The following is a 22,700-nucleotide window of genomic DNA, read 5'->3' on the forward strand; positions in this document are numbered from 1 at the left end:
ATTTTTGATTTCACATAGAGTCCTTTATTTATATTGTTTAAAAAGTTAATTTTAACGTTCTCATTTTTATCTTAATAATATATTTTTTATAACCCAAAGAAATAACGAAAATGACAAGGCTTAAAGGAAAAAAGAAGATATAAAGTAATAAATTTTTTACCTGTTTTAACTTTAGTTAGGTATATCAAATGCCAAAATTTGATACTTAACTATGTCCAATTAACATAAAGTTCAAGTCTAAGTAAAACTAATACTTTGGTAAATCCTTTTTATCCGTTCGTGATGGCTGCCAACATCAGATTTTCCGATGGAGAAGATGGAGAAGATGAAGGAGTAATAAAAACATAAGAAAACAGATTTGAAGATCACTGAACCACTATGAGACCAATTTCACAAACCCTGTGTGGATATGGAATTAACACTATATATGAAATCTCCTTTTTATTCTCACTAAATTTTGTAAAGTATTCTTATTTTTAACAAGTTTATGCTATATGTATATGTTGGTGTATCTTTATTTAAGTGAGTGATTAGCGGTAGGAATATTGTGGTCTCTAATGGAGTTCTTACCGGTGAAAAGTGGGAGAAAACAATAATTTCGATTGTGAAGATTTTAAGAAAAGTGGTGATTGTTAATTTCGAAAATGGAGTTAAGCTTTGTTTAGTAGATTTTTGCTAGGTATTGATGAAGGTAAACTTTAATGGAGTTAGGAAATTATTTTCTTCTGCTAATTCCCGGCTTTGTTCTTGGTGAAGATGGGGTGTTGTTTTGGACCGTAAATGGGGAAGGACTAAAGAAGCCATTTTTTATTTGGGAAGAAGGTTAGGGAAAAGGGGGGAGAGGGAGGTGGGCGAGGAGTGGGCGTGGGGGTGACGGAGGGTTGAGGTCCTTTTTTTTTTTTTTTTAATAATTAATAAAAATATAGTCATTTTCTTCTTTTCTTTTATAATTTTTGACACTTTGACACGTGGCGTTCAGTAATTGGTGCGTGAAAGTTATTTTCTTGCTTCAAATTGAGATTGGGTTAGAAAGGACATACTAATATAAGTTCGGAATTGTTTAGGAGGGTAATAGGATCTCCGTAAAGTTTGGGTGTCTTTTTGAACAAAGGTGTCAAGTTCCGGGGGTTTTCGATAATTTACTCCAAGAAAGAAACGAATCCAAAGATCCTTCCAAATTATATGATTTAAAAATTATTTATACAAAGTCTTACATGATTTAAAAATTAAGACATAGGAGATATGGAGGCTTTAGAATTTTGATAAATTAAGACATAGGAGATATGGAGGCTTTAGAATTTTGATACGGTATACATAACGTTCAAAATATGTACATCTTTGAAATAAAAATTAATTTCTGTCTTAATCAATACATCTTAATGAACAACATTTTTAAGATGCTGGTGGGAAGATAATTGAGATATGGAGGCTTTAGAATTTTGATATGGTATACATAACATTCAAAATATGTACATCTTTGAAATAAAAATTAATTTCTGTCTTAATCAATACATCTTAATGAACGACATTTTTAAGATGCTGGTGGGAAGATAATTGATATTGAGGGCAAATAGTCATAGCTCAAATCTGTCACATCTACCCTATAAATACCAAATACCATATGCGTATAAGTACGTTGTAAAATATATCATTTAAGCCACTTTTGAAGAACATCTCTACTACTCCTCCTCCTTCTTCCGTTAACCCTTCTTTTTTAGGTGTTCATAAATTTCCAAAAAGTCCCAAATATTATAGCCAACTAAGGTGCTCAAAAACACGTATTTTCTTCCCAAAAATTTGACCAAACACCTCATATCTCTAAAATAAGCACTTTCGACTTTCAAAAACTCGAGCTTCTGCAAGTTGTACAAGAGTTCAAAGCTGAATGACGGACCAGGAGATCAGTTTTCTTACAGTTTTGGCCACATTCTTCACGCTTATCGTTCCATTTCTGCAGCTTAAGGATCAAACTGCCCAACAGACTCCCTTTGAGATACATCCCATAACCATGCACGTCTCAGTAAGCTCTTTAGTAATTTGCTAGTTGCTATTTGGAATTAAGTTGAAATTCCCTACGCTTTATCCAACATATTATCTACGAGCTGTCGATTTCTTGGGATCATTTCAATGGCGAGCACAACGTCGCTTTTGTTCTCGGATTCCGTTAGGCCAATTGTGTATTTCTTGTACCTTTTAGTACCGGCGGGGAAGATCTTCTATTGGAGTTTCAAGAAATTGGAAGATTGTTTTGGGGATACACGGTTCTGGAGAACAAGTTTAGAACCCGTTTTATACTATCTCAGGAGGAAGATGAACAAGACATTTTTTTTTATCCAGAACTTCTTCTGTAAATGAGTTTGATTTCTCAAATGGTCACTCAACTAATATGTATTATCTTAGAAGATCACTTTCTCTGTTGAAGGAAATCGAAATCAAGAAAAAAAGTGACTTTTTGAGATAATAACTAGTAGATGGGTGACCATTTGAGAAATCAACCCCTCTGTAAATCTACAAAAGAGAACCATTGTCATTGCTGCGTAGAATAATAATGTAGTACTTAATTTGTAAGTATCACAGAAATTTCTATTTCTCGTTCTTTTCTAATTGGGAACTTACGTAAATGTACCCCTCGGCTAACTAGTTTACCAACATGATCGAAGTATACAGTACAGTATCTATATACTTCGGTTGTATATGTTATGTATGAATATGTATATTATGTAATAAAAAAAAAATGTATATTGAGTATAAAGTATACACTACATGTATAATGCGTACATATTTTGTAAACTAGATTATCGAAAGGTATTTAACTGTATTTTTTACTTTTAGTTTTGTGTCGCTCCGTACTTGAGGAGTTCTTTACTACTTCCTCTTATCCAATTTATGTGTTTGCGCTCTCTTGTTTTAGTTTATTTAAAAAAGAACAAAATATTTTATTTTAAATTTTCTATGCTTGATCTATGTAATTTTGTAAGAAGTGCTAGAAAAATTGTGAAAAATAAAAATTTAACTTATAGAAACATCGGGAAAGTCCCGTTAGTATTTACATATTGAAATAGTAGTACATTATTCATGACAAATGAGGAACAAAATATTAGGGAGAAAAGACATTAGGGTTGGGACTTCAATTCACTACTTAAAAGGAGATATTGAGTACCCATGTGTGTTCATTATATAGGACATTCTTTTTTGATCCGTTAAAAACAATGCACATTTTTTATTTGGAAATTCCTTGATTACAGGGAAAATAAAAATATTAGTTAATCCTTTTCTATTTGTTCTAATTTTGGTGAACAAAGTTAATGAAACCTGTACGGGAAAATAAATAACATATAACTGAATTACTCAAAATGCTCACAAATTGGCGAGGATACCATAACTATTGAAAATTGAAAAAAAGAAGGCTTAATGTATATGCGGCCTCCTAAATTTGCTCATTTTTTTTCTTTTTCATTTTGACACCTTAACTAAGTATTGTTTCTATTAAATCTCTGAACTCGTCTTCAAATGTGTCTATCAAATACAATCCTACTTAAATAGTATTTCATTTTCAATGTAGCAACATGCTAATATATAGTTTAATTTAATTATGCTATCTTTTAATTAATATTAGCAGTAATTGAGAAGGGAAAAAAGAGTAGCTATTAATGAAGCTGGCTGTGCAAGAGTAGAATCGACAAATTCATAACCTAAAAATAGCTTACCACATGTTTAAAATATTACTTCACCTTCATTTTTTCAAATTAATTTTTGTTTTCAATAAAAATTAAATTTAAGGGGTTTGATAGACACACTTAAGAATGAGTTCAGGGATGCAATAAGAATAATACTCAGTTAAAGTGTCAAAATGAAAAAAAGAGCAAATCTTGCGGGCCGCATCTGCATTAAGAAAAAAAAAATAATGTAGAAGCTTTTGTTACTCAAATATCATAACCATATAAATCTATGTCAAAGGAGAGAACACTAGTAACATTAATTATAGTGAAATGGAGTTTTAGAGCCTATTTGATGGGCTTAAAAAAATAGCTTATAAGCTGAAAACAACTTATAAGTAAAAAAAAAAAAAGTTAACTTTTTTTTTTTAATTTATAAACTATTTTAGATAAGCTAAAACAAACGGGCCTAATTAATTTTTTGAATTTATTTTAAACACAAAATGACTTTAAGGTGGCCAGCCAAACCTAAAAAAAAAAAAAAAAAAAAATGAAAACAGGTGACCTAACTTATAACCCAATGGCTCTTAAGAGAGACAAACAGACATTACAGTTGGAATTCAGTCAACAAGGCCACTGTCTACCTCTCTGTTGAAACTCGCCATTGATTTGTAACATTCAGGTTTGACAAATTTTGATAACAAACTTCATCAAGCTTTCCAATATATTATGTTATTACCGCTGCTTTTGTAGCTATTTTTTTCACTTGCCATTAGGTTAGCAATGTTAACATAATATTGCTCTGTGTTGCAGCTTAATCTTTTTAGTGAGGGAAATTTTTTTCTTTTTAATGCTATATTATTAGTTAAAAAGTTTGATTCCCAACATCTTAAATGCTAGATCTGATGAATATTGAAGTCGGAGGTGGATTCAGGTTTTAAATTTTATGGGTTCGAGTTTGGGATTTTATCACAATTCATTTGGTTTAGCGGGTTTGAAATATGTTATTTGTACTTATTTAATGACTTCTTTAACACATATATAAGGTCCGAGCCAAATCCTAGTGAGAAAATATTGAGCATAGCAGCTTGCTTCTTAGTGAGGAAATAAAAGATGGTCTTTTTAATGCTATATTAGTTACAAAGTTAGGGGTCAGATCTGATGGATATCTTATTTCCTGGGGTAAAGAATGGTGAAATCAGAGGTGGATTCAGTATTTAAAACTATATGGGTTCGAGTTAGGGATTTTATCTCGAAATATGTTATTTGTACTTATTTAGTGACTTTGTTAACACAGATATAGGGTCCGAGCCAAAGCCTACTGGGTTCGGATGAAACCATAAGTAACACTCTGCATTCGCCGTTGGGTGAAGTTTAGTGCCATCCTCTAATTGAGTAACCATGTTAATTTGCCATGGTAATATTGGAAGTGGAACAGTTAGATTTTGTATTTTCGATTTTCTTTATATTTGGAATAGAATTGGCTGTTCTGTTCAACTTGAAACTTAAAATTGGAAATCCAGAAATTGAAGACTTCAGTCATCTAACTGCTCTTTAGTTACTGTCAATAATTTTGTAGAAGCTACTTCTTGAAGTAAGTAGTTTACCGTGTCTCGCTTTTACTTTCAAGTGAATTAGGCAAATATATGAAACAAAAGTAAAATATGTTACAAGTAGATAGGTCATAATTTCTGGTAATCTCAGAAGGGATTGCAGTGTACTAGGTCTTTTAACCCTTGTTTTTCCTCTCTCTTTCTCCTTTTGCAGAGTAACCACTTTTGATGCATTTGCTGCAAGAAGACAGAGGTACATTATCCTAAAGCATGGTCCAAGGAGATAAGAAAGTTGGTATGAAGTCGGAGAAGAAATCCAAGTAAAGGAAAAAGAATGCTGCCACCAATGATTCGGAAATGACAAAGGGCATAGTTAAAGCTGTTGAGCGTGATTCATGTTTCAAGGTAAAATCAGGAGAAATTGAAGATTGTGCCATCAAGAGAAATAAAGAAAGATGTGGTGGAAAACAGCCTGGGAAGTCCAGTAAAGACAAGTGCGATGATGCTGTTAAAAATTTTGTGAAAAAAGAAAAATAAGTTGAAGAATGAGGGAGACACATTCCATGATTCTCTTTTAGATTCCAAAATTATTGCTCCTGAAAGTGTGAGTGGAACACGGGAAACCAAGGTGGTTGAGACACTCAGTGAGGCATCTGGTGAAAATATTATAGACGAGGTGAAGGGGAAAAAAAGTAAAAAGGAAAAGAGGAAAAAAGAGGATGGACAGGTAGATATTGTGGCTGGCGACGTTCAAGGTTACACTAATATCAAAAAGAAGAAAAAGACAAAATTAGGACACAGTTGTAAAGATCTTACACATGAAAAGAGTGAAAAGAGAGTGAGATTTTCTGGTCATGTACAGGTTTTTCCTCCATCCAGTGATCCAAGTGACGAGGAGTATGAAGTACAGGGAGAAAAATTACTGTGGGGCAAACGATTCTCAAAAGAAGAAGATGAAATTATCAAAGATGTTGTTAATAGATACATAGAGGTACATAACTTGGGCAAACAAGGGTTGCAAAAGGTTTTGAACTCTAAATCTATTCCCGAAATAAGGGGCTGCTGGAAAAAAATAGGGAGGGCTATACCGTACAGGCCTTATACTGCAGTTTATCACCGTGCACAACGGTTGTTTCGAAGTAATGATAATCGAAAATACACTGAAGAAGAGTATGAGATGATACGGAAGTTCCATGGAGAACATGGGCCCAAATGGAGGGTCTTGGCTGATGAACTTGGGAAACATTGCGCTAATGTGGGAAATACATGGCATAGGATAAAACTGGCCAATCGAAAGAGAGGAAATTGGGCTCAGGAGGAAATCCAGACTTTGTTTGATTTGGTAAATGCCGATCTGCAACTGATGCTTTTTGAAGAGAAGAAATCTAAGCATGGGATGTTACGGGATAATATTCGCTGGAGTGCAATTAGTGACAAATTGTCCACCAGGTATAGTGGACATTGCTGCACTAAATGGTACAGACAATTAACATCGGCGATGGTGGCTGCAGGTGAATGGGCAGATACTGATGACTATCGACTAATTGATGCTCTTTTTGAACTTGATGCGAGTTGCATAGAGGACGTGGATTGGGACAATCTTCTTTCCCACAGGCATGGAGAGTTATGTCGAAAAAGATGGAAAGAGATGGTCCGTCAAATAAGTCAACATGAAAATAAGTCATTTGCTGCACAAGTAGAAGTGTTAGCTAAGAGATACCGCCCTGATTTGGTTGAAGCAAGAGAGGCCTGGGATAGGAAACCAGTTGTTCCATGAATATGTTCATTACTCACATGGACGTTTATTTAGAGAGAGATGATTAAGGAACATCTATTCTGAGGCGGATCCAGGTTTTTAAATCAGTAGGTCGAGGTATCCTGTTCTACTTTGCAATCGGTTTAGCATAAACATATATTTTTTAAAATTATTCAACTACATATGCGTTCAAATCAGCCGCTTCCTTGGAACTAATTCATAGGCATTTCCATTAGTTAGACTTCACACACTGTATAAACAAATAGTTGAAAAAGACACTGAGTGCAGGCAGTCGGTAAACTAGAACAGTCACTGGATATACTATTATCTAGAAACTTGTGTCGTCCATTTTCTCTTGGTTCTTTCTCGCTCTTTGTTCTTGTAATGTTTGAAAGGCTTATAAAATGTCTACAAATGTTAATTGCTTGGTACATATGTTGGTAGGAAGTATCAGGTATACGTGGAATAGTTGAGGTGTGCGCAAGTTGGCTCGGGTACCACTGTTAGTAAAACCAAAAAGGCATCCGCAAATGTTTTGGAAGTGATCTTTTCCTGTCTGGCTGAAAGAAAAGAAAAGGTTTTTCACAATTTGATGTTGGAAAAGGATTTGATGTGTTAGATGCCAGTCAATTTCTACTGCAAACTTAAGATGACTGGATATTATTAGCATAGGTGCTACTACTATATTCAAATGCATCTTCATCAACTTGAGTAATATGTTTACATATTTGGAATAGAGATAATGATCAAACACATACCTGAACTATCACTTTTTCGTGAGTTTCACACCCCGACTACCAGTTGTTCCCTTTTCCTACCTGAACTATCACCATCTACGTATTAAAATACACCTTGTTGAGTAGATGGCGATAGTTCAGGTAGGAAAAGGATATAACTGATAGTTAGCCTAGTCGGTTCGAGGTATGTTTTAATATATAGATGGTGATAGTTCATGTAGGAAAAGGGGACAATTGATAGTTGAGGTATGCACTCGCAAAAAAGTGATAGTCCAGGTGTGTTTTTGACCATTAACTCTTTCGAATATATGCTTTTCTTATTACAATAGCTGGTATATTCACTGGCTACATTGAAAAAGGAGCATAAATATTGGACTTGGGAGTTGAATAGTTAGTTGTTGCTTGAACTGAGTTTTAGATTAAAGGAACTCCAAAAAGACTGATCTAGTGCAAAAGGGCAAGGCATATATATGTCCAGGAAATATCTTAATCACTACATTTTTATTTGCTTTGATTTTTTCCAGGAAATATAACTGGTCTGTGCCATGGCACAGCAGAAAAGATCATATAATTTCTTTGTGGAATGCATGGACAAGCTCATGTATATAGCGGTGTCAAATGGGCGGGCTATGCTGAAATTTGGGTGGTCAATGACCGGTCCAAACTTGAGGGGGTTGGGTGAATCATGTTTTTATGGGAAATTTTGCCACCCTTACGTGCAGCTATTGATCATTGATCTCAGAGTGCAGTAGCGGTGCCCTTTTAACGGAGGAATATGTATTACTCGACGAAATAATCCAAAAAGTTGGTATAAAGTGCCATGTATAATTATTACCTTCTGCTATCTGATAATGGATGAAGGATTCTACTTTGGTTCTGATTATACTCTTTTCACTCGGCTGACATTAGAACTGTTGTTTTAATCGGGGTGGTGCTGGGCCAATTTGCGCGTGCTACCTCCCACCAAGGCTTTGACAAATGTGTAGAAATTATTTAGTATTTTTGCCTGCTGTCGTTTGAACATGAGATTTCATGATTTCCATCCGACTTTATTGATCACTAGGCCACACTAGGCCATATCCTTGATTGCTAGCTGACATTAGAATTATGCAACATAAAGTAACAAACTCTTGGTTGAAAAATGTGGATGCCTTTCTTTTTTATCCTAATCCAGTTTCTGGTAATAGAATGCTTGTGTATATTCTGTTGCCAATTCATCTCCTCCCATGTATTGACAAAATTAGACACCAACTGAACACCATTTGGTTTAAGCTTCAATTTTACCTGGTTCAGCAACCTGCTTTCTCTTACGTTAATGTGTAATTACACTTGTGTGAAAAAGCCATTTTGATGTGAAGAGACATCTTTTTTCAATCAAAGAGCCTAGCCCCCACCTTTATCCGTCCCCCACAGTGGTAGACAGAACTGCAGTAATACGTGAATTTCTTGTCTTGTAAACCGGAGAATAACAATACTTCAGTCTCAAACAAGTCGTGATCAGCTAAATGAATCTTCGCTAATCTTATTTCTCTGTTTAAATTCATTTCAGGACAATATCATATAAAAATAAAAATAAAAGCATTATAAATATGATATACTGTATTTTTTTATTGGTGTAAAAATCTGTAATAAGGTTGACAAATTCGTAGAACGCATAGGACCTAAATTAAACAGGATTCAAACATATTTCCAATTAATTGTTAAGTTTGACTTAACATTTGAAGTACCATTTTTCTGTGAACTAGACAACACGAATAGCTCCCCGGAATTTCTTTTACGCACGAATTCAACTGCATTAGAGCTGAAACTTCGATTGTTGTCAGAATTTGAAGTAGAATTGCTCACCTGAATTTCCTAATTTGGACTATGCTTAGTTATATACAATTCATTAGTCGAGCAAGCTTGAGATAACACATTTGTACCATGGCCACTAACCTGATTTGTGGATCCAATAGTTTAGGTATGAAATTCGTAAAACAGTAATAGTTAGGGAAGACCTGTCACTCAAATTCTTTTTCTACGTGTACTACTACTTGGAACTTTTTAGAGGAGCTTTTGGAGCGTGATGTTTACGTAGCATGTCACATTCATCCAATGGTATCTATATGTAATATACATCTAGGCATATACAAGGTGATGTGACACCTCTCCATGGCTAGCATTTCTATTTATCTTTTTTTCTCATTTTTTGTATTTTTTCCTTCATTTCTCTATATAATAACCTACTAATTATATGTATTAACAAAAGAAATGTTCCTTGGCAATAAAGCCCAGTAACCGCCTAATTGAGTCAAGCCCACGTTGCGGAGCAGTAACCAAATCTTTATGATACATAAAATGTGCAATGTTGAAAAACTGAAAAATGAAGTGTTAACAGGATCCCTTTATCCCTCCAAGATACTTGATATTACAAAGAATTAGAAGCATGATGAGTTCTGGATTTTCTTTTCTTCGAAACCAACCACAATATGAGTAAAAATGCTTGCTGTTAGTGTATGGAAAGCAATGACTTTTTACATTCTTTTATTTATTTGATCCAAGTAAGTTATAGGTCTTTTATTTGTCTCCTTCATTTCATTAATTATTTTGAATTTTAAGAATAATTAATATTGGAAGGGATGCAGATCATTCCAGTATGCTGATTAATTTGTGAGAAGGTAAATTTTGTACCAAAATATTTTTTCTGTTTTTTTTCTAAAAATCTATGATTCTACAGTGTCTTTTAACTGATGTATAACATAGTCCAATAAATTCAAGGGTTTTTTATAGATTCAGATGAAAGAAATTCTTCATTGTTCCTCGGGTAAAACTTTCTTTCTTTCCAGTTTTTTTTTTTTTTTTTTTTTTTTGGTTAAATCAGCCAATTTTTGTTCATTTGCATTTGTAATTAACTTACATGATAACCTATTAACCTGCAGTTGGAGTACTTGGAAGTTGAAATAAAGGGGAGTCAAAGACCAGTGGAAAAAAAAAAACTTTGAATTCATTAGCCATCCAACTTATTTATGGACTGAGAAAAAAGTAATCAAAGTATATATATTGCTCTTGCAATGTTCATAAAAGCAAACGATCAAGAACGAACATTTTCGATATTACTATAAGTGCACATAAAAATAAGTTTTTTCCTTCTCCTTTTTTGAACCTTTTGCTTCTCTGGTACTTAGAAGATTTTTTATTTTTTATTTTGATGAGTTAATTATGTTTTTCAAATTATAGATGAGTGTTTTAACAAATTATGGATGAGTGTTTTGAATAGAAGATGCAAAGGATATTTTGCAAAGAATTAGGGGAAGAAAAAGACAATAAAGAGAAACCATAACTTGCGACGTCACTTCATTCTCTCTTCTTCCTTTTTTTTTTTTTTCCTATTTTTATTTTCTACCCTTATCATTTCATATTTTCTTTTTATTTAATGGAATGCAATTTGTTAAAGTTCATAAGTTTACTACTATCTAATCTAATACATTTCTAATAAATATTATTAATAATGAAAGGTGAGACGAGTTACATCAGACCGAAGGTCTTCAATAAATATTTACTTTTTTTTTTGCTTTAAACTAATTAATATTATTAATGAACATATTTAAATAAAAATATGAGAATATTTACTTTTTTTTGCTTTAAACTAATTAATATTATTAATGAACATATCTAAATAAAAATATGAGAGGAGTTACATATGACCAAAGGTTGTCTTCAATAAATATTAGTTTTATGATAATTAAAGGAGTATAGATTATCAATATATATTACCTATATGTATTATGAAGAGGATTGCTCCTCGATTACTCTGTTGCTATAAAGCTATAAACTTTGTGATGCTTTAATTTGGATTTGTTTTTTCATATGTATTTTGTTGTACAATTGGGTTTTGATTTTCGTGGTATGTACATCTTACAATACATATTTGTTTATTTTTGTACTATGAAATGTTTTATATATTTGCGCGGTAAATTAACTAGTTTTAGTATGAGTTTATGGTAGTTAAGGGGACTCTATGAAAACCCAATAGTTTAGGTGGAGGCGGAGCCAGTAAGGGCATGAACTCTCCCTTTGGCGAAAAATTACCCTGTATATACAAGGTGAAAATTATTTTTTATATATACATAGTAGATTTTGAACCCCCTTAGCTTCTTTGTTTGCCTATTTCTTTATATTTTTGAACTCCTTTAGTTAAAATTCTGGCTCTGCTACTGAGTTCAGGTATAAAGCTGGCAATACATGATAGTTTAAAGAGATATTGTCGCGGATTGTCACTCAATTAAGGGTAGCTCTCTTAGAAAGTCACTCAACTTTATTTTATAACTCAAAAATCACTCAATTATGGATATTAACGGTGTTTCGTGTTTGAAAGAAAATTCAGAAGCACTGTGATAAGAAAAAAAGAAAACTGAATGGGGTGAATAATATTAACGAATGACAATGTATTCTGCTTGAAAGACATTAAGTTTTATAGCAAGTCCCTTTATGCTTCATTAGTGAACAAGACTTTGTTTCGCGAACTAAATAATTAAAGATTCTTCCCCATATTCACATTTTTAAAAGAATAAAAGCCTATTTTAAAATTATAAGTATAATCCTTTTTATTCAAACATTCAATAATAAATACTCTCTATGCCTCAAAAAAATTGTCCTACTTTCCTTATTAGTTTGTCCTAAAAAGATTGACATTTTTTTAAATTCAGAAACAATTTAACCTTACGAGATGATTTACAGCCACACAAATATCTAAAATTTATTTTGGACAACAAATTTCAAAAGTCTTCCTTTATTTCTTAAACTCCGTGCCACGTGGACAATCTTTTTAAAACAGAGGGAGTAATTCTTCTACTGTTCTACATTACAAAACCTGCATACTAGTCCCTGAACAACTTTAAATATTAATTCCTCCATTTACTTTTACTTGTTCATAATAGACTTTGTACACATTAAAAATATAATCAATAAAATGCATACTTTACCATGATTTCCATATCAATTGATGCATAATTTTCATGAACTTGAAAATGAGAAATTAGTGCTAAGAATAAAACAGGAAAAAAAACTATTTTTCTCTTAATATGTTACTCCCACCGTCCCAATTTATATGAAAGTTGACTAGTTTAGGGAGTCAACATCCATTTCTTTAACTATGATTTTCTTCAACTCTTTTCATATATGTGAATTATTAATTATGTAGACTTATAGTACTTTTGACTTCCTCCGTCTCATAATAAGTGTCATCTTAGCCAAAAACACGCATATTAAGAAACCAATGGTGAAGTGTAAAGTTTACCAAATTACCCTTATGTAAAAAAATTATTTTTTCCTCTTGATGATTAGAGCATGCACAAGTAGTTCATCTTTTGACATTGAGAATCCAACCATCATCATTTAGAGTACTTCTTTTGCCCCTTACTAATTTTATCTTCCATAGGCCAAAACTTTCATTTTCACGTGAAACCCAAAATTTGACACTATGAATCCAACTTTTGGCCTTGAATAAAGAAACTTGTCATTTTTTAACCAAGGGCAAAGATGGAAAAAATTAGTCAATATATGCATTGGCATCCTAAGGTGACACTTATATGAGACAAATATTTTTAGCTAAGGTGACACTTATTATGGGACGGAAGGAGTATATAGTTTCCAAATATGTACATATTATTATAAAATACTCGAAGAATCTATGTCTAAAGTATTGAAAGGGAGTACTCAAGAGATTTTGTATGAAAAATTCATTGTACACGAATACTGTAGTAAGCTCATCATATCTCTCTCGCAAAGAAGAAAAGCGGTAAGTACACAAATTAAAAGTGCCAAGGTATTATTAACTCTTTATTGTAATTCAATAATTATTAGATTTCGTGTTTAAGCCACCCTATTATTTTATAAAAAGATTATTGAGATTTCTGGTTGACACTCAAAAATTTGATTTTTGTATCCAAGAACTAACAGTTTTGATCTAGCGGGATATCCTCAGATGCAAACCTTGCAGGAGGCAAAGTTGACTAGCATAAATCATGTTTTGATCATGTATATCATGAAGAGTCGAGAGCAAGGATTCACAACTTTATCTAGCTGATAAAAGATTATATGAAAGCTTGCCTTGAAGACATTGCATATTAAGATGCAGATATTTTCTCACTTTGAGGAAAGAAATTGATATGACAATGAAGTACAATTTTATATCCTTTCATGATACAAATTGGTTCATTATTCTCTTAACTAATATATGTTTATCATTTGTGAGTTTGCAAGACATTGAAAATATTTCTGAAGATTGAGTAAATCACAAATTTTCTAAAAATGGACTCAAAATATTTCCTACAGTGCTGCATTTTTTGTAAGACCAAAATAACTCACTTGTTCTGAATTGGTCTTTGGTCAACCCGTTATAACTGTGCAATGACTTTGATATTGAATTAATGGTTTAGACATTTTGATCAAAATTAACTTTGGGTTACTTGAGATTCTACATGTGATAATTGTGATTTAAATGTTTGTATAACTCTTAATGCTTATTAGTTCATATTGTAAACTAGATATGAGAATTTGCAATTATTTGTAAGTATATGCTCAAAAGTACTTTGGGAAAATTAAGCATCCCGTGAGTTTTTTTTTTTGCTCTAAATCTTTGCTGAGGTGCAGCTATACGTTCCACCCTTTTGATGATGCCAAAAGGGGGAGAAGTTTTCCTATACAAAACGTTTGCTTTGTTAGTATTTTTAGACAGGAAATGCACAAGAAGAGCGATAAAGCATAAAGTGAGGGGGAGCCACTCCTTCAAGTTATGTTTCAAGAATCAAGGAACATACATTCAGGGGGAGCTCACTAATTCGGGGAAGTTCACATCTTTCTTATCATCTTTGATTCTATCTTTTATTAAAATTGAAAATTTTGTACTCAATGGTTTGCCATCATCAAAAAGGGGGAGATTGTTAGGTCCAAGGTTTCACCTGTTAATTTTAATGATAACAAACCAATATAATTATTAATAAAATAACATTTACTTGTGGTAAATTTATTTTTGGTATAGGTTTATTTGATGAAGATCTAATAAACTATGGAAAAGAAGATATTACGAGAAGATGTGGAAGAAAAATACTTACTCAAATCAAGGTACAAGAATTATGGAAATAATATTTACTACGATCCTATGGAAGAAAATTATTCTAGAAAAGGAAAAGATCGAGATCAATTTGTTACTTAAGGAAGGTCCACAATCTATGGAGTATCAAGATATGCCAAAAGTCTTAAGTGCACAAAAGTGTTCGTGTTCGGAGTGATCAAAGTCCAAATGCTAGAAGACGAATGTGATTACATTCAAATTAATATAAATCAAGATCCAAGGTGAAATGAAGAGGATCTTGAAATTCTCTTGGGTTGCTTAAATAAAATCTCGTATTTGTACAAGCTAGAAGAAGAGTTCAGAGAAATTAATGGGAAGAATGTTCATTATGTTGGAAAGAAGATATTTTATAAAAGGGAAGAGATATTATAAAGATATTCAAATTTGAATATATTTGCTGCAAGTTTGGAAGGAAGGTGATGAATTTTACACAATATTACGGAAAGAATATTGTGAAGATTTGGTAAATGCTACAAGCTTTTTTATGGAAATAAATTATATTTCCAAGATCTATGTACGGAAGGAAAGCACCTATGGAATCAATAATTAGGCTGTAGATTTACACAAGGTATGAAAATGAAAACATGCCTAGTCTATTGGACTCTTACACAATAACAAGGAAAGGAATATGTTTAACATATGAATTGAAAAAAGACCTCATAAATGCTTCACGATTCATACATTATGGAAGGATCTACCAAATATTATCAAAGACTAAAGGAGGTCCAAATGGGTTATTTAAGGAATTAATATATTCTCTGCAAACATCAAGAAGATTCATGTCACACCCTAATCCTGATAAGGCATGATAGGCACCCGACCCTTTCTTAGAGTCGAGCGAACCCACTGGCTCTCGTTATACTCATAATCTCGCTGGACTTTTAGGTCATGAATTGAAATGCAAAATGAAAGTTTTTCAGAAAAATATTCTTTTCATCTTTCTTAAACCAAGTAAAACTGTAATCATATGAAATATGTAAAGTAATGCATACTGAATACATCGGCTTAGATAGCCGCTTACTAGACTGGCAGGCTATATACGTGACTCTGTCTGCAAAGTCTCTAACATAAATCAATATACCATAACACACATACTCTGACTCGGCAACACTCCGGAAAGAAATGGAGCTCGCCAATCCCGCTGGAACATCTTCTAGCAATATCCTCTACTCATCTGCATACACCTGCGTGGCATGAAACGCAGCGCCCACAAGAAGGGGCGTCAGTACGAATAATGTACTGAGTATGTAAGGCATGAGTAACAACGTAACATAGATATGAAAAGTAACAAGGAATAAGAGAGATAACCTGTACATCTGAATGCCTCTAGGGCGGATGTCATGCATGCTTAGCCTTTAAAAAAAACATTTTTATACATATATATAGTAACATGCCCAGCCATTAAGGCGCGGTGTCATATATAATATCATGCCCGGCCATCAAGGCTCGATGTTATCATCATTAGCCTGCGTCCAGGCCTCCCGCGTCCGGGGCAATATCATAACATGCCCACTGCAGTGGTGTGCACATCTACGTGCCTGCCCGGCCGACTATAGCGCGGCGCGGTGTGAGAAAATACATACATATATATATATATATATATATATATATATATATAAAGCATGCATAAGAGTCCAATCAAAAGCCACAACTGTATCGGAGTGACGTAAGGTCGGTAGCCTCCGCTTATATTATGGAATACTCATCGTCGCTTTGTCTCACCTTGAAGGAACAATTATTATAAGGTGAGACTATCAATGAAGAATAACATTACAAGAAAACATAGAATAAGATCATAAATCTCATAAGGCATCAATTCATATACTTTGGAAGATTTAGAAATAAAGTCACCATCCATGAATAGATTGAGAAATCAATAAATAGCTCGACATTCTCTTATCGTCATTGAAATCGTAAACTTGAAACCTTTAAACATAAGATCGTTCTCATCATAATAATATTCTCATTTGTGACATCATCATTGTCATGGAAAATATATCCATCGTCTTTATCATAAGAGCTCACATAATCACAAACTTTGGTTTGGAAAATACGAGTATTTTGGGAAACACTTATGGATTATCAGGAAGGAAATCAGGCCTTGGAATCTTAGACTTTTTTTAACTTTTGATAACAAGGAAAAATATGGAAACATTTATGAAATTATAACCTAGGGATCATGCCTTTAAAAGAAAGGGACGAGCCTTAACATACCTGGACGATAATTTCTCGACTCCCAACTTACTTCCTGTCTTGCAATTCGCTTAAGATTATTCGTCGCCTCGTAATATACATATATAACCATTCATAATATTATTAGAATTATCATCATACGCTCGTCTCGAAACTTTAATTAAAATCCTTTTAGATTCTGTCGAAATTCGGACAGCATCTCCCCTGTTTATATGCCTAGCCTGAAATCTCAATTCAACAACCAACACAACAATAACAATACCAACATCAATAAAATCATTTCCCATATCAAATTATTCCATAGAATAGCCCATATGGTGTTTGTTCCATATTTCCACCAACAGACTTAATTTACACAATTTACAACTTCTTTTCCATAAATAAACCAATATTAACGTTAATAGCAAGAGATTCATACCTTTATCTTGATAATAATACTATATCTTCACTCTTTCACCTTGAATCCAAGCCAATTCCGCCGTAAGACAATACTACAATCACCACCACATGTTGCTTGGACCTCGATTAATACTTCGTAGCTTTAATTTTACTCAAAATCCTCACTTTTGGGTGATATGAGAACCCTTTTCCTTTGCTGAAATTTCTGGAAGGTTTTGGACACTTTTGATGATGAAAAATGGGGTTTTGACCCCTTTTATAATAAGTTGGGTCGGCGTCACTGTAGCTACAGTACTGTAGCAGTGCTGTAGCAGTGCTGTTTCTGCGTCGATAGTTCAGTTTGTAATGCCTATAATTATCTACTCCGAGGTCCTATCAACGAGCGGTTTGTGGCATTAAAAACTAGACTCGACGAACTTCATTTTAGGCTTTTGAAACACCTTAAAACTCCATATATACTAGGAGATATGCGCCTCCAAAGTTGACTAAAAATCCTTCCAGCATTTCTCAAATTTTCGTCGAACTTATTTTCTTCAATTTGCTCGATCTCAAAATATTCCGAAACTCTCCATACATGATATTTATCACTTATTATACTAATAATGGCCATGTTCTTGTGTTTCAAAATACTCTTTCCCGATTACGACTTACGAGATCGTAATTCACCCTTTTTCTTCGTTTTTACGTACTTTTCATGGCTTGTGCTTTTCAAAACATCATGGGACGTCTCCGACACTCCATTACTACGGTGAGGTAAATGTCATACTCATGCTCTGAAAACGCGGGGTATAACAATTCATTAGACCAATTAAGGAAAAGATTTGTACAATCTTCAAGGAGTAACGAGAAGCTACAACGTGCACTAAAAGGAAAAGTTCAAGAAAATCTTCAAAGAGAATATCCAGTCACGGTCATGCGAAATTAACTATCCAAGATTAGAAGACAACTACTTTGGGAAGAGCAACGACTAGAAGGCCAAGTATAAAAGAGAAGACATCTGCAACAATTAGACTTACGCAGCCACTTATACTTTCGTCTCAACCTTCTCAAGTTCTTTGCTCTACTTTTCATAAGCATTGTAATCCTGAGTGACTTACTGTGTAAACAAAAAAGAGAGAAGAGATATAGTATAGTTGGTGCGGCTTTGTATTGAGAGGTTGTGTCATTGTTCGTTTCTTTGGTGAGCGAGTGAAAACCAAAGAGTCGTTGTTGGTGATGTTATACCCCATTTTAACCTGGGTTAGAGCGGAGTACAACATATTGGTGATTCCTATATTGCTTTGTTTAAAGGAGTCGCCACCTAATTGATTTTTTACGGTGAATTAGGACACCTAATTATTAACTAAGGTAAAGTTAAAACTAAACCTCTGTTAATAGTCTGCTTAACCAGTGTGATTCTAGGTAAGGGTTCTATATTATCCTAAAGGGAAGGGGTTAGGCATCCTTTAGAATCCGTTAACTCACGGTTATCCGACTAAACTTAGATTAATTAATCAATGTTGGATATAGTGTTTAAATTTTAAAGGAAAGCTTGTGCAAATAAGACTTGTAAAAAATATAACAATTTATGCAAAAGAGGATTTTAAAAACGTCATTTTTTATAAAGAAAGAAGATTTTAAATAATGAAAAATGAAATGGGACTAATAATTCGCATAAAAGGGGATTTTAGAATACTATTTGAAATAAAAGTTTATAAGTGCTGCTAAGGCTCTTAAATAAAATGCTAATAAAATCTATAGAAAAGAATATAATAATTTGTATAAAAGGAGACTTCAAATGCCATAAAATTTATAAATATTGTTAAGACTTTTAAAAAAATGCTATTTAGGTAGAAAAATATAATAATTCGCATAAAAAGAAACTTCAAATGCTATTTAAAATAAACTTATAAAAAATATACTATTAAAATAAGATTTGCGAAAAATAGAAGAAAACGCAAATTTGTGCAGTGTTTTAATGAATATTTAAACAATTCTGAACGATGGTATATTAATTTACGTTGAGTTTCAAAAATATAAATGAGATACAAAATAACTAGTAAGTTTCTTCATCCTTTTTTTTTTTTTTTTTTTAACTATGCTTAATTAAGGGTATTACATGATTGACTCAAACTTTGAAGGGTTATTTAAAATATGTCTAAAATTACATTCGCACATTAGTGATGTCTTGAAATTAGTATAATAAGAATAAAATGTGATTCCTTTAACTCAAAATGAATTTATGTCATTAATTATTCGGGGGGGGGGGGGGGGGGTAAAATATTCTAGAGATTGATTTGTGAGTTTTTTCTCCTAGGTTTACTACCCAATATGTTAAAATTAATTCACTAAATTCACTAAGTTCATCTAAATCAGGAAGAACAAAACAAAGTAAAATATTAGTCACATAGTACAAATCAAATGACAATGAAATATAAAAAGGAGTAAATCAAATGGGCCCAGCCCATTTTGGGGCTGTTGGACCTATTTGCTGTTGGGCTTCGGCCCAACAACTCTCTCTCCCTTTTTTTTTGTTTTGCCATGGATCCGGGCTGCTGCCGCTCATGCTTATTGGGCTTTGGCCCAATATTCTTTTTTGCTGTGAACTGTTGTTACTGCTGTGTGGGCTTAGGCCCAATAATAGTGACTCGAGCGGATTTCGTTGGGCTTTAGCCCAACATCGAATGCGGAAGAAGACGAGTCCGAGGGACTCGTATGCGATGGTCATGCACAAAATGGAAAGAAAAGGATTAGTGTATAACAAAAGACTAAGGCTTAAAGAAAGGGACTAAGTACACATCTTGAATTTGGCACAAGACACTGTAAAAAGACACTTTAAGAAAATGTTCAAACCCAAAACGAGATAATAATAAAGAAAAAAGAAATTGCAGCCCACATGATCAATTTCATATCGACGAGTGAACTTAGGCCCAATAGAACCATATTCCAAACATTTTGGACAGGGACCTAATAAAGAGAATAGAATTCCCAAAGGCAAACACTTAACAGTAGAACTAAGTGTCTAGACCGATACATCCAATATACGTTTGATATACCCTTATATATATTAGGACGAATATGCAGAGTTGAGTATACTATGTATATCTAGGTATATTTCATATATGCACATTTACAAGAGTGTATAGAAGGAACATACCTAAAATTTAATGCAAGCGAGGTAAAAGATTCAGAAATTAGAAACAAGACCAATCCAACAGGAAGAAGACCGAATCAAATGTGAATTGTGATAGTGCAACATCACAGTTGAAACAAGATGCTTACAATACTCAAAATTGAACATACACATGTCACATTCAATTCATTTTTTAGGCATGCTGGGGTATGGAAATCAGATTCTTATTTTTAGATATTGACTCATGCTTATTCTACGCTTTTAGGATTTAAAACTCAGTCTCAAAAGAATCATATAAGTATCACAAGAAGCCAAAATTATTTAGGGACAGGGAAGGGTTCATACTGGACATAAAATTTACACAGAGATGTTAGGACAATGCTCGAGGGGCTGCAAGGAGATCTAGATAGTTCAACAGGGCAAACATGCTAGCCAGTAGCATAGACAAACAAAACAATTTCCTGAATCAGCCAAATGCAACACATTCGAAAGAAGAAAGAACTTAGCAAAAACTGTAGAGAGAATAAAGAGAAATCTGCAGGGGCTCCTTCAATTCATGGCATTAAATAAAACTCAAATCTTTTAGTTGCAATAGAATATTTTTTTAAGACTGAGTTTAATATTCACATGGAGATTGTCCTAGGATGGGGACTGATCTCTAAGGTCTACCAGGTAGAACATCACCATGGTGGTTGGTAAACCAAAAAGAAACATGCTAAACATGCCACACATAGCATATTTGATCAATACTGGAAAGGAATTTAGGCTGCATATTAGCATCATTTCAAACAGTAGCTGACACCACTATCAATCGAACCAAACAATGGCCTTAATACAACACAGCTAAACTGACCAGAATAATAAGAATTAATGGTCGACACCAAAATGTACAGCCTTGACTATAACACGTCAAATACATCACAATTGAAATAGGATCAAGCCATGTTAACATACTCTCCAATCAACAATTTGGGATCATGCTTAACAAGGATAAATTGCACAATGCTTTCATGCATATTTAAACTAACAGGTCGGTTATAAGTATAAAATAAACTCAAACATTAACCAGGAGCATTCAAAACAGATCCTAAACTGAACTAACATATAATGCAGGCAAACTAATATTATTATCCGAAAGGGGGGTAGACAGCTAAACAACGGTTCGAATATCGGCTAGGCAATACTCGAACATTGTCGTGTTCATACCAACAAATCATCACTTCCAATCTGATATTCAAATAAACACATATCAACACACATTAAGGATAAAGTAACTGAGTAAATTTAAACCTATACGAACCTATGCAAAAAGAAAACTATATCCAAGTAAACACTGGTACAGTTATTCATTACCCTTGACAAAATCCAGAGCAAACAACACAGAACAAATAAGATCAAAAAAAAAAAAATAAGAAAATGCGAAGGGGAAAGGGAGAATCACCTGTTTCGGGTGCAGCGAAATGGGTACGGGGGAGTCGATCTATCCGCGAACACTCCAAATCTCATTCGACCCAAACTCGAATCAAACTTGTGTGTTCTCGAATTCGATGCAATACAAAAAAGAAAGAAAGAAAAAAAAACAGAAGATCAATTGCCTATTTTAAATCGATGTGGAACGTTGTGACGACTACGATCTTAATGCTTTCTGGGGAATTTCTGGTGATAGAGATGAGGGCTTAATGATTTCTTTTTGGGGGTTTTTTCGATTTTTGATTTTTTGAGGATTTTGACCACTGGAAATTTGTTCCTTTTTTGAGGGTTTTGGTTCGTTGCTGTGCGTCTTCTCCTCCTCGTCGTTCCTCTGTCCCTCGATTCAACTCCGCCCCTTTTATAGGTTTTTTGTTGTTGTTGTTGTTGTTGTTTTTGTGCTGAAAAAGGGGAAGGAGGAGCGGGAGAGAGAGAAAAGTGGGGGACAAGGGTGAGTGGGGAGCGGAGAAGAAGGAGGGAACAAGGGAGAGTGAGGGCGGCGTGAGGCGAAAGAAAAAGAGAGGGGCGGCTAGGGTTTTGGGAGGAGAAGAGACAGAGGAGAAAGGAAGAAGAAGAGGCGGAAGGTGGAAAAAATGAGGGGAAACCCTTATTTTGATGAAAATGTAACGGACCCGGTCCATCCGTGGACCGGGTCAATTTTAGACTGGGTTCTAAAAGGATGGACTAGTGAATTAAAACATGTACTGGTCTAAAAA

General features: G+C 33.7%; 1 protein-coding gene across 1 annotated transcript; it reads left to right on the plus strand.

The window, feature by feature from the left end:
- The first annotated feature begins 5,566 nt into the window (after positions 1-5,566).
- Positions 5,567-8,725, plus strand: LOC132612294 (uncharacterized). Its single transcript, XM_060326591.1, has 3 exons — positions 5,567-5,614; positions 5,739-7,082; positions 8,227-8,725. Exons 1-2 carry the CDS (start codon positions 5,567-5,569, stop codon positions 6,984-6,986), a joined length of 1,296 nt encoding a protein of 431 aa, XP_060182574.1. The 3' UTR covers positions 6,987-7,082; positions 8,227-8,725.
- Positions 8,726-22,700: the final 13,975 nt, after the last annotated feature.

Source organism: Lycium barbarum, chromosome 9 (genome assembly GCF_019175385.1).
Source record: "Lycium barbarum isolate Lr01 chromosome 9, ASM1917538v2, whole genome shotgun sequence".
NCBI lineage: Eukaryota > Viridiplantae > Streptophyta > Magnoliopsida > Solanales > Solanaceae > Lycium > Lycium barbarum.

Bases quoted from the DNA above. Each gene is read 5' to 3' on its own strand.
- LOC132612294 (XM_060326591.1), top strand. From the start codon at position 5,567: ATGACAAAGGGCATAGTTAAAGCTGTTGAGCGTGATTCATGTTTCAAG. The intron at 5,615-5,738 runs GTAAAATCAGGA...TTGTGAAAAAAG, and splicing joins AGCGTGATTCATGTTTCAAG to AAAAATAAGTTGAAGAATGA.